The sequence below is a fragment of the Coturnix japonica genome, chromosome 2 (genome assembly GCF_001577835.2).
Source record: "Coturnix japonica isolate 7356 chromosome 2, Coturnix japonica 2.1, whole genome shotgun sequence".
Lineage (NCBI taxonomy): Eukaryota > Metazoa > Chordata > Aves > Galliformes > Phasianidae > Coturnix > Coturnix japonica.
In genome coordinates this window covers 67,501,519-67,513,667 of record NC_029517.1, presented here as the reverse complement: position 1 = coordinate 67,513,667, position 12,149 = coordinate 67,501,519, and the positions used below count along the sequence as shown (strand labels likewise).

Here is a 12,149-nt window from a genome sequence, read left to right as displayed (position 1 = left end):
GGCAGCGGAGCGTGGATAGTGGTTGCGTTGTGTTGGTGTGCGGGTGTGGGCGGCGGGAGGCGCAGCCCGCAAGCACAGCGCCCTTCCCCGTCAGTGCCGGCGTTGGCAGCCGTTCGGTGCGGTGCAGTGGCAGCTCTGGCCGACCCCAGCCATGCTGTGTTATGTGACCAGGCCGGACGCGGTGGTGATGGAGGTGGAGGTAGAGGCGAAAGCCAACGGCGAGGACTGCCTCAACCAGGTGAGGGGCGTCCCCAGTGGGGCGGGTGGCGGTCTCCCCCCCCCCCCCAACCCATTATTTTCTCCCTTTTCCCCCCCCCCCCCCCTTCCATGTTGGATGCGGGTTGCCCGCATCCCTCTCCTCGCCGCTCTCCGGCCCGGCGCTGGTTATCGCCTTTCTCCTTCACTTGTTTGGGAAGGGCGGGCCAACAAGGGGGTGAGAGGGGGGCTGGGGAGGCCTCGGCCTCGCTGCTGCGGCCCCATCTCAACCTCCCCCCATACCCCCCGAGGGATGGGGGGGGCACGGGAGGACCCGTCGGGCCGCTGCGAGGCCGCCCGGGTGGGGCCCGCGGTAGCTGGGGCTGCGGGAAGAGCCGCCCCGTCTGTGCGTGGTGTCTGGGTGAAGCTGAGCCTGTCCCCCCCGGGGGGTCATAAAGTCCGTGTTGTTGTCGGCTAGTGGGGACGTTGCCAGCTTGTTTACGTAGCGCTTTGCACGCCGCTCTTTGGAAATCTGCTCGTATAAAGATGCTTGCAAACAGGGTTTCTCTCTCGTTTCAAGCTGCTCACACTTGAGCCGGGGTATCTTTGTCTAATCGTGTCGTTCGTGCCTTATAAACGACCTCTTTCTTTCAGGTTTGCAGAAGGTTGGGGATCATAGAAGTCGATTATTTCGGACTGCAGTTCACTGGCAGCAAAGGGGAGAATCTATGGCTGAATCTGAGGAACAGGATTTCCCAGCAGATGGATGGTTTAGCTCCTTATCGGTTTAAATTAAGAGTCAAGTTCTTTGTAGAGCCGCATCTTATCTTACAAGAACAGACAAGGTAAGGTAAAGAAGGCTGTAAGCAAAGCTAATTTTGTTCTCAGTTTTGTTAACTTGTGAAAACGATTATGTGGAGGCTCTATTTCTTCCGTCTTCTGATATTCCCTGTTAAACTCAGTTTAAATCCACTATTTAGACGTGTTATTCACTTTCTAGAAAGAAAAAGTAATGGTGTGAGTAGCTAGCAGTAATGTATGTAGTTAATTCCATGAGAAACTGGTGCTGGAAGAAGCTGAGCTAACAGTAACAACTTATTTAGATGGCAAATGTGTGTCCGATAGTAACCCCAGCTCAGTGGTGTTACTGTAGGTCGTTCTAAGGCAGGAAACAATTCCTCCCACAGAGCAAAAACTTGCTGAATTCCTTTTTGTCTGGTATCATGTTACAGTAACTTTCAAACAGCTACAGGCCCTGTGAGGCTACAAAAGAAACAGCTGTTGGGCTTCTGTAGCCTGTCCTAGTAACTAAATTGTTTGCTACCCAGCCTTAAGGTTTGGACTGCTAAGATTAGTGAGGCGTGCTTGCTTTCACTCCTTGAGTTTGATTACTGCCTTACTGCTTGATCTCCAATTGCTTTCTCTTTAAGGAAAGCTGGGTACTAAGTTTAATACTGATTTCTCAACTAATGTTTTTTGTTTTAGGTAGTAAATGGGGCAGATGGAAATCTAGTGTCTGGCTGGTAGTGCCAAAATGTCTTCATTTAGTAGAATGAGTTAGTTAGGTACTGGAATAGGCTCCCCAGGGAGGTGGTTGAATCGCCATCCCTGGTTGTGTTTAAGAGCCGTTTGGATGTGGTGCTCAGGAATACAATTTAGTGTAGGGTTTTTAGAGTTAAGGTTCTGGTTAGGCTACAGTTGGACTTGATGATCTTCAAGGTCTTTTCCAACCTGGGTAATTCTATGATTATCCACTTTTACTTTGTACTATCAGAATTAAGACCACAGACATGACGCCCTTGTTCTGCACAGCATGTTTGTGTAATTAATTTGGTCATAAACTGGCTCTTGATTTGGTGTGTATTTCATAGGAAGGGACGTCTTGAGTTTTTCCTTCCCTAATGTATAGGGGTGAGGCTTTGGGGAGTGGTTATTGCCCAATCTGTTTGAAGTTGAATGCTATTTGTATGACTTTATCTGGCATAATAGATTCAGTTGGGCAAATATAGTCCAACAAATCCAGGATGTCTTTGGGCTCTTACTGAATACTTTTCTTCAAAATGCATATAAGTAAAGAAAGGAGGAAATAAAGGATTTTTATGTAGAACCAAAGAAGCAACAGGGTCTCATTCCTGATGAGGCAGATGAAATTGCTGTGTATGTTGTTGGATGCAGCTCCTCACTCAGGCAAAGCCATTGTGAATCTGAGGAAACAAAGTGCAACTGTGATTGGTGTTTTGCTGTTGCTGCTGAGAGCTTGTTCTGCTTTATATGGCTCTTGCAGACACCTGTCTTCTTACCTTCAACACCATCAGTGCAAGTCTTGGCAGGTTGTGTAAGCTACTAACAGAGCTTGAAGTGGTGAAACACACCCCAAGGGCCTAAAAGGCAGGTTTTGTAGCTAGACTGCAAAATAACTTGTATGTACATACATCAAAGTCATGAGTGTGTTCCACTATAAAGATGACTTTAAGAGGTTGCAGGTGGGATGAGTTCTCTTTTATGTGTGAATTAAGGCTGTTTGAAAGTATTTTAACAAACACGTCTAACACTGAGACTCAGTCAATGAGAGCTCTATTAAAATGAGGCCATGGTGAAAATGAATTGATGATTTGGAGAGAAACTGCTTATCTGGGGCCTTAGGAGCATTCGCACTTGCAAGATAATCACATGAAATGCTAAATCAAAGTCAGCTGTTCAGTCCACATACTGAGTATCTGTGCTAAAAGCGTTTGCATTAATAATTAAATCCACGTTGCAAAATAGTTTGCGTTGGCTGCATTTTAGCTGCCTGCATGTGGCAGATCTAGAGCTCCACGGTGGTTGTGGTTAGTGTGTATTTCCGTAGTGCTGGCACTGAGGTACATTAAATTTGCTATTCCTTCTCAGGTCTGCTAAAGGATTTAGCTGTGCACCCCTAGTTTAGTTTAAACTTGGGTAGGATGAAGGAAAAGGTAAAAACATGTTGAACCTGTCAGTGAATTGGTGGGTGTATCATAGAAGAGAGTTAAAATGAGCCTTACAGCTACAACCAACACTTTGTTTCTTGCCTTTTCTTGCAAAGTCAGTGTTCTGGTTAACAAAGATAGCGATGGATGCTTTTGGTTTCCTGTAGCACAGTTACATCCACAGCTGCTATACAAGGAGGGTGTTTCTAGCACTGTTATGCTCTCATCCTTGCATGAGGGAAGCTGGGGAAGTCTCAGTCCTTATGTTCTGCCTCTGAAGCTGACTTGCCTTATAGGCAGCTGATCTGGTTGCTGAACATCAGCCCTTTCTCCTGTTATCTTTCATCACTGTGCAGCCCAGTGGAAGACTGCAGCCTCATGCATTTTTTAATACACAAGGAAGCCAAACGCGAGGCTGTCATTGTCTCTTTGACCGCTGTGGCAACACGGTGCCTTTGCTGAGTGCTTTGTGAAACGCGTGGGGGGAAGAAACTTTCCCCTACTTACACTTTGGCACGGGTCAAGTGTTGAGCAGCTGGAAAGCCGAGGAACGATGATGCTTCGGGGTTTGCTGGAGTGAGCAGGGCCGGGGCAATCAGGGGCGGTGAACGCGAGTAACCCGAGCGGATGGGCGGCCCCGGCGCTGGGCCGGGCCGATGTCGGTACTTGGTTCCCCATTGGTGCTCGGCTCCTCGGTCTCTGGGCAGAGAGAGGGGCCCGGTGGAGCCTCGGCCTTCGGGAGCCAAAGTCCGTGTTTGGATCATAGTGCAAAAGCAGAAATAAATCTGGGGGCTATGAGCCGTATGGGCGCGTTCATTGGTGAAGGATTGAGTTCTGGCGCTTCTTCAGCTGTCGGCTGAGTTTAGAACTTATCTTTGTATGTGGACTTATCTCTATTCGCGCTGTTTTCCTTTGGTTTAAACAACAGGAAAAGCTGTACTAGGAGCCAAATTTTCACTGCAGAGTTTTGAGTCCTAACCTATAATTATCTTCAGTAAGTTCTTATGGAAGAGATACGAATCTTTTATTGCAGACCCTTTTCATAGCCCTCATTCTGTGTGGTCCTTGGTTCTAATCCAACTCATTTGAGAGGCTGATTTTTAACTTTTTTTCCTTAGCAATGTCACTGCAGTGAAGAACTGACATGTTTTGGGGTAGTAACAGTCCATCCAGTCAGCCTGCATCAGTTCTTTCTGAGGGGGGGGGGGGGGAAACCACTTGATTTGGTACGTGGTTTGAGGCTTATGTCTAAATATATTCAGTATCAAATAGCTTACGTGCAACTAGCAAGTACTTTAATCACTGCTATGCATTAAAATGCTTTAATATTCTCATGGAACTCAAATAGTATGGAAAGTTATAGGGCAGTATCATGATGGGCTGATCACCCATGTAAACCAGTGCCTGAGGAAAGCATGTAATTGTATTTTAACTTTGATACTGCTTTTCCTATATTTCCAAGTAGAAATTTGAGGAAGGTACTCTATAATTAAACATAGAGGAACATCTAGATGGCCTGAGGTGTGTGGGGGGTGGAGCTAATGTTCTTTTAAGCTGCACAGACTCTTGTACAAATGCTGTCACATACAGAATGCAGCTTATTTGTGACTTTGTCACTGCAGAGGAAGGTTCTGTTTGTTTTTAAGGCTATGTTTAGTTGTGAGATGCCCCAGTATGTCTGGTGAGTGTTAAGGTGACTAGCAGCTGCAGTAAGAAATGGATGTGGGTCTGAGTTGTGAAGGCCTGTTTTCTAAGGAGAGCTAAAGGTTAAGTGGAACTTTGGCAGGAGTTGCACCAAAGTGGCAGGATGTACTAAAAGAATATTAAGGGGAAGGAGAGGGGAAAAAATGCCTTTCCTTACAGTTATTTCTTAAACTTTTAGTTGGTAATAAATACTTATGTACCACATACGAGTGAAGTGGTGAGTGGTGAAGAGACAAAAGCAAAGACGACCTGTTGGGCCCTTTAGGCTTCACAGAGTTAGATGTCTAACTGCCTCAGGGCTCCTGATTCTTATTTTGCTGGAGTGTATTCAGCAGTAAAAGCACATTCTGTTGCCATTCTGTTTGAAGATAAAGAAAGGTTATAGTAGTGTATAAAAAGAAACATCTTTTTATAGTCGCAGAAACTGACTGGTGTAATGTTTTTAACCTTGAAGGGTGTTGATTTTTGCAGTGGATATTAATGTATTTTTGGGTTAGCATGATCTTAAAAGGCTTGATGGGAAGACAACACTAATTAGAATTGCTTTTTCAGATGTATAAAACACTCGCAGCCCTCATTCTTTCAATTCACAGATACTTTTCCTTCCTGTGATGCATTTCAGGTCCAAAAAAGAAAAGCACCAGCACTGTATCTGTGTCTATATATGCAGGAGCCATCTTTTGTTTCTTCAGTTCTCCTCCTTGATGTCAATAAGGCCTCCCTGCCAGAGCAGAACGTCGGCTTTTCCTTGTCTAGTCAGTGCTGTCACGTATGTGAAGTACACAGAATGAAGATACAAGTATTTAGGTGTGGCAGCTGAAAACATGTCAGCTAATGAGAATAAAATTGACAGCTTCTTCTTTGAAATAATGTAGGTGTAATTAGTATGTAGTTATAAGCACTAGAAAACCTGCTTTCATACTAACGGGATCAGAAGTGCATGGAAAAGCCGTTTGTTTTAGGGAGTGTTGATTGGGATCAAGGGAATGCTACAGTTTGGGTTTATTTTGGCCACAACTCTTTAGTAATTAATTGGATTTATGGATTTATGAATAAAGCTTTGAAAGCAGCGTGTACAACCCAGCCATCTACTTTAAAATCCCCAGCTATGCCTTTCTATGGCTCAAACCAGAGGGACAGAGACTCTCATAGAACAAAGAATGAACACATGTTTAGCAAGATATGGGTCATGCTGGGAAGGTAGCCCTGTGAAACTGAAGTGTGTTGTAAGAGGAGTTGCATGTGACATCAAGAGTTGCTTTTGGAAGGAAAGCTAATCGCTAACCAGCATTTGAACTTCAGTGATTCAACGTAACTTCTTTAAAAAGTAGATTGCATTTAATTTTAGAGAAGGCAGTAAAATGAAAATGTCTTGTCATGGTAGAAGCTATGATATATCCCTGCGGGTACTAGGCTTGATCTATTGAATGCTTTCTTAGTGAAATGTAATTACTGCTGCAGCTGGCATCTATAAACATGCTGAATGTTAAGAAAAAGTGGAAAGAAAAGGTATATTTCCTTCCCTGAAGGAAGATATGGATGAATTTGCAGAGGTTAAGGTAGACTACAGTGGGAATTAACAAGCTGCTGTTAGTGATGGTAGAGAATTTGGTTTGTCTAACTGGCCTATTAGGGAATTAAGAGCAGCTTTGTGAATTTTCCAGCTCATGTTAAACTGGCCTAGATGCCAAGTTACACTCTTATTCATGCTCCTGGCAAAAGTGCTGTCTTTAATTGGTGGCAGAACCATTTCATCTGTGTAGAGGAAGTACATTCTCTCGTGTGGTAAAGTTACATGTGCTGTTTGAGCTGCTCTTCACAAATTTTCTTCTGTCATTTGTAAGTAAAACAATCACTGGAAATCAACCTATGTGCCTCATTGGTATTTTACTTAATGAACTTAATAAGTGGCCTTAAAAGCTTAAGCAGCTTCTGTTAAGACTGATGTTGAAGTGATAGCTTCTTTTAATAATGCTTTTAGACACTCTCATCTTTAAGAGCATAGCAAGATGGTTGGGCCCCTTTCCACTGTGCCAGAATGTTTGTTATACTCACTGGAAATTCTTAATCACCAATTGCATTTGATGTGTATTTGATACCTATTTTGATTACCAAACATGCTGTAACATCTAGTGTAAGCAAACATTTCTGATTTCATTGCAGGCATATGTTTTTCTTGCATATAAAAGAAGATCTTTTGGCTGGTAATCTTCAGTGTTCTTCAGAGCATGCAATTGAACTTAGTGCGCTGTTGGCTCAGATGAAGTTTGGAGATTATAACCAGAACACTGCCAAGTACAATTACGAAGAGCTATGTGCAAAAGAACTCACCACTACTATTCTGGAGAGGTAAAAAAAAATAAAAAGTAGAAATAAAATAATGCAATATTATGAAGGCCAAAAGCATAAAACTTTTGTTATGCCCTAAGCTGCTGATGTCATAGCATATCTCATGGGACCAAAATGCTTAGGAAAAAGGGTAGCTTAAAAAAGAGTGTCTTGGTCACGTTTAGCTTTTATGGTTTTTAAGCAAATTGTAGTATTGTCTCCTAAATATTCTCAGAATGTTTTAGAAGTTTTCTATTAAATATCTGACCTGTTTTATCTGCTATAGATTTCCAGTTGTTTCAGACCCAAAAGAGTAATCTGTTTAACTAGGTCATTCAAAACCCATGTTACACCCACCTGCTAACAGTAACAGCATGTACTTAAGTTATTTCATCTATCCTTTTCACCAACAGCATTATTGCAAAGCACAAGGATCTGGAAGGTTTAAGTCAAGCTTCTGCTGAATACCAGATTCTACAGATTGTGACAACACTGGAGAACTATGGGGTAGAGTGGCACTCTGTTAGGGACAGTGAAGGGCAAAAGCTCCTTATCGGTGTTGGACCTGAAGGCATATCCATCTGTAAAGAGGACTTCAGTCCTATCAACAGGTATGTGATTTGTGGAATTGTTTTTCATTATTGAGAACTACTGAGTGTTCCTCTGGTTCTTATGTAAAACCAACAAAACTGCTCTGAATTACTGAAAGGAGCTATTGCAGTGTAGGCTATGAGGGTAGTAGTGGCCTGCTTACCAAGACTCCTAGTCTTGATACTTCTTAGTTTTATGTATGTTTGAATCAGTGTCTTCAGTGTTACAGGCAATGGTGAGAAGTCGTGCTAACTTGTGAAAGTACACTTTTAGGTTGTGGGAAATGCCCTTTTTAGTCTACATAACACTATTTTTTTCCTTAGGATTGCTTATCCTGTTGTTCAAATGGCTACTCAGTCTGGGAAGAATGTGTACCTGACTGTTACTAAGGAGTCTGGTAACAGTGTTGTTCTGCTGTTTAAGATGATCAGTACAAGGGCAGCAAGTGGACTCTACAGAGCAATTACAGAGACCCATGCATTTTACAGGTCAGTGCTGCCATTTGAGTCAACTTCACTCTTCCCTCAAGGCCGGAATATGAATAGGTTTTTGTTCCTTTCCATTTTATGGTATGGGAGTATTAAAACAAAAAAAGGTTTTAGTACTCTGCTATGAATCATAGTGTCTTTGTGTCTTCTAGTGTCTAGAAACTTGCTGTTTTCTTTATTCCATGATACCTTGTGTACAAGCCAAGGTGAGAGCAAAGGAGCAGAGGAGAACTTGTTTTTCCAAACATGAAGCTGTAGCTCAAGCATATGTCCTTGATGTGTGCTTGTTTCTCCTTTATTAGGCTTTTCTTGTTGCCAGAAGTTCTCTTCCTACAGTTCCTACAATCTTCCTACATCTCCTCTTGACTCTGCTTATGTACTTCAGATTCTGTTTCATGCCAGGAGCCATCAGTTGTCTTTATCCTTCTGTTCTTTCAGCGGAGCTGCTATCATCAATTTCTGATGGCTGATTCTTTTTGAAACTAATTCTCACTTCTATGTGAGGTCCAGCACTGGTCAGTGGAGGTCACCATCAGAGACATTTAGTGATGTTTCTTCACTAAATTAACTACTGCGTATCAATCTCAATAATTAAAGAGAAGAATTGAACTTCAGCAGAGGAAGATGGAGAAGACCTGTCCAGCTTCTCTTATCAGATCAATTTAATAGAGTGAGAGTAATTAACATCAACTGGTTGCCTTTTTAACTGCTGCAGCTACTTAGCAGCTAACCACTACTTGCTTTATGAGCATGATGTCAAACATAACTTGTTCTCCTTAATTATCTGACCATGCACTTTTATTTTGCATTCTTCTTCTTTCTAGGCAATTAAAATCTTAAATAACTTATCAGACAGTTAAGATTGTCTAGTCTTTGCTTGTCATTTCTGCTGTTCTTTGCAGTTTGTGATTGTAATTTAAGCAGAATTTTAGCTAGTATTTGCCCATAAGCTTAAATTCTTGGACCTTAAGCCTTCTGAGGCTATAGTCCTTGTTCTGTTTTTCTCTTATTCTCTGTCTAGAAAGGTGATAATGTCTTAAGCTTCTGCAGGTATAGTTGTATCACTGATCTATGGTTAGGTTAGCTGAAGCACTCTAGCAAATGAACTGTGTTAATTTAATACTCTGTAGCGTGTTCACCCTGATTTACTTCAGGTGATATAGTGCTAGTTGTTTCAGAGTTATCTAGATCAATCTATGCCCTTAATGGGGGGCAGTAGGCCCATGGGCCCCCAACTCCAAAATGGGAAGGGAAAAGGGGAAAAGAGGTAGGGAAATGGGAGCTGGGCTCAAGGAAACAAACGGAGCAGTGGCAATGATCTAAGGAGGAAAGCTTATCTTACTAACTATGATATCGGAATGCAAAATAACACAATATAGTGCAATCTTAGTGAAAATGAGGCTAATAAATCAAGTAAAATAGGAGAGAAAACAACACTAAGTCTTAAACAGTTCAGGCTGATTTTTGTTTTAATTTCAGTGATGCTATTTCAGCTTTAGGGAAAATAATTCTAGATATGCTTATTAGTATCAACTGAACAAATTTATGTTTACCTTATTGTTTTATAGATGTGACACTGTCACTAGTGCTGTCATGATGCAATATAGTCGAGACTTGAAGGGCCACCTCGCATCTCTGTTCCTGAATGAAAACATTAATCTTGGGAAAAAGTATGTCTTTGACATAAAAAGAACCTCAAAAGAAGTTTATGATCATGCAAGAAGAGCTCTGTATAATGCTGGCATTGTGGATCTTGTTTCGAGAAGTGACCAAACCCCACCAAGTTCCCCCCTGAAGTCTTCAGAGAGTAGCATGAACTGTGACAATTGTGAGGGTCTTAGCTGCCAACAAACAAAAGCTCTGCAAGAGAAGTTACGGAAGCTAAAGGAATCCATGCTTTGTATGGTGTGTTGTGAAGAGGAAATCAATTCAACCTTTTGTCCCTGTGGCCATACAGTGTGCTGCAAGGCCTGTGCTGCCCAGTTACAGGTAAGTACAATGCCATTAAAGCATGAATTCAATGTGTGGAAGCTTGGTTTTCTGAATACTTGCGCACACTGATAATAGTAAGACTGAGTTTTGAAATAGCACTGAGTGAGCTAGTTTCAAAGAACACTTTGTTCAGATGAGTTTGAAAGATAAGCTTTAGCTGTGCAAGTTCCACTGTGATGAGACTAAGGATTATAGCATTTCTCAATGTCCTGCTTTAAATATGGAGATTGTGAAGTACTGTTTGTTGTGTAAATAGAGTCTCCAGTGAAGGTAGGAATGTTTGAAATATATGAAATGAACTAATGTCTTAATTATTTTTCTTCACAGTCATGTCCTGTTTGCAGATCTCGTGTAGAGCATGTCCAGCATGTGTATTTACCAACCCACACTAGTCTTCTCAATCTGACTGTGATATGATCTGCGTGTACACTTCAAACCCATCGTGTCCTCTTGCAACTGCACTAATACGAATTGCAACCATTGATTGTGAAGAAAGCAATCACTTTGGCACCAATCCATGATCAGAAGCAAAAATACTGCATTTTGAACATAACTATTCTTCGCTCAGCATGCCCAGGATGGTTTGAGGCAGCTCTTGAGAGCAAAGCTGTTAACTGATTTATGTTACTGGAAGGGGAAGATCATGTGGAAGTTTGTAGCATGGCAGTGTTGCCAAAAAGCTAGGGAGCCCTGGAGAAATGTGGTATATGCATTGTTAGACCCAGCAAGAGCAATGCAGCCTTTTATTTTACTCTTCCAACTCTTTTTTTTTTTTTAAGTTCAGGCATTCCATTTATTTGAATAGTAAAACTAGCTTTTACAAATATCAGTTTAGTGTGGCTTGTAGCTTCTGCTTTTAGTCAATTGCTTTAGAGGGGGGAGAACACTGGAAAAAAAAATACAAGGGTTCATCAAGCAACTGTGTTCAGTTTTCTTAAACAGAAAATCCTGTTAGCGTTACCTTTCAAGGTAGAACAAGTTGGTTAATTTCAAAGTGCTGAGGGTAGATCAGGAGAGCCTTTTAGTTTGTAATGATGCCCTATGGAAGCACTGTTAAGAGGCTTCATCCATGATTCTCAGTTAGGCAAAGTATTCCCAGGTTTCCCACATCCAGCTTGGATGGTAATTGCAGCTGCTGCAGTCAGCTGCCCTGAAGTTGGCTTTATCGATGGGGATTGATAACAAACTGTTAATCATGTACCATTATGGTTACATGTAGTTTTAAATGCTTTCTTTGGTTAATGACTTCATTGGCTTGGTTATTAATTGCTAAAACGTTTTTAATCTCCACCTTCCCCCTCCCGTTTGGGCATTTGAGACTCTGGTTTCCTAGTATATTCTCCAGGATACAGAGGGAACTAGAGACCGTGTTTGGGTGCAATACTGGCTTATTCCAAGCTAGAAAAGTACACTGTCACTTTACTGAATCTTTCTGACTATACTTTTCATATTGCCTTAATGTAGCAGTAACGTGTGTTTATGCATCTGTTTCTTTGCACAGACATTTTTGTCAAAATATTAAAACTCTACTTTTTTATGACACATTAGCATATAAACCTTACTCTAAGAGGGTATTTATTTTTTCACTTTGTAAAGAAAATTTGGTTTCCTCATGAAGCAAGAGCTTTTGTCCTATATTGTAGGCGACTTCTGTCTTTTTATATTCAGATTAATAAAGGACTTTAAAAAGCTATTTTGTGATGTGGGGCTGTTTTATTCTGCAGTTCTTCTGCAGCTTTACTGAACTGAAAATGCAGTGTTAAGTACTGATGTTTGTCAGCTGGATTTTGTGGGTCATGTTTTAAGAGGGGGGGAAGAAAATGGTGTATTTTAAAACAACTGACAGCTTCCAACTGTAAAACAGCCTCCAAAATTAACTTAGCAGAGAACTCTCCTGCAATGG

At 41.7% G+C, this 12,149-nt stretch overlaps 1 protein-coding gene across 1 annotated transcript; it reads left to right on the top strand.

Annotated features, from left to right (window-relative positions):
* MYLIP (myosin regulatory light chain interacting protein) lies at window positions 1-11,939 on the top strand. The gene is made up of 7 exons (XM_015854722.2): window positions 1-238; window positions 850-1,040; window positions 7,011-7,196; window positions 7,589-7,786; window positions 8,090-8,254; window positions 9,823-10,243; window positions 10,574-11,939. The coding sequence occupies exons 1-7, from the start codon at window positions 152-154 to the stop codon at window positions 10,661-10,663; spliced, it is 1,338 nt and encodes a 445-aa protein (XP_015710208.1). The 5' UTR covers window positions 1-151; the 3' UTR covers window positions 10,664-11,939.
* The last annotated feature ends 210 nt before the right edge of the window (window positions 11,940-12,149 follow it).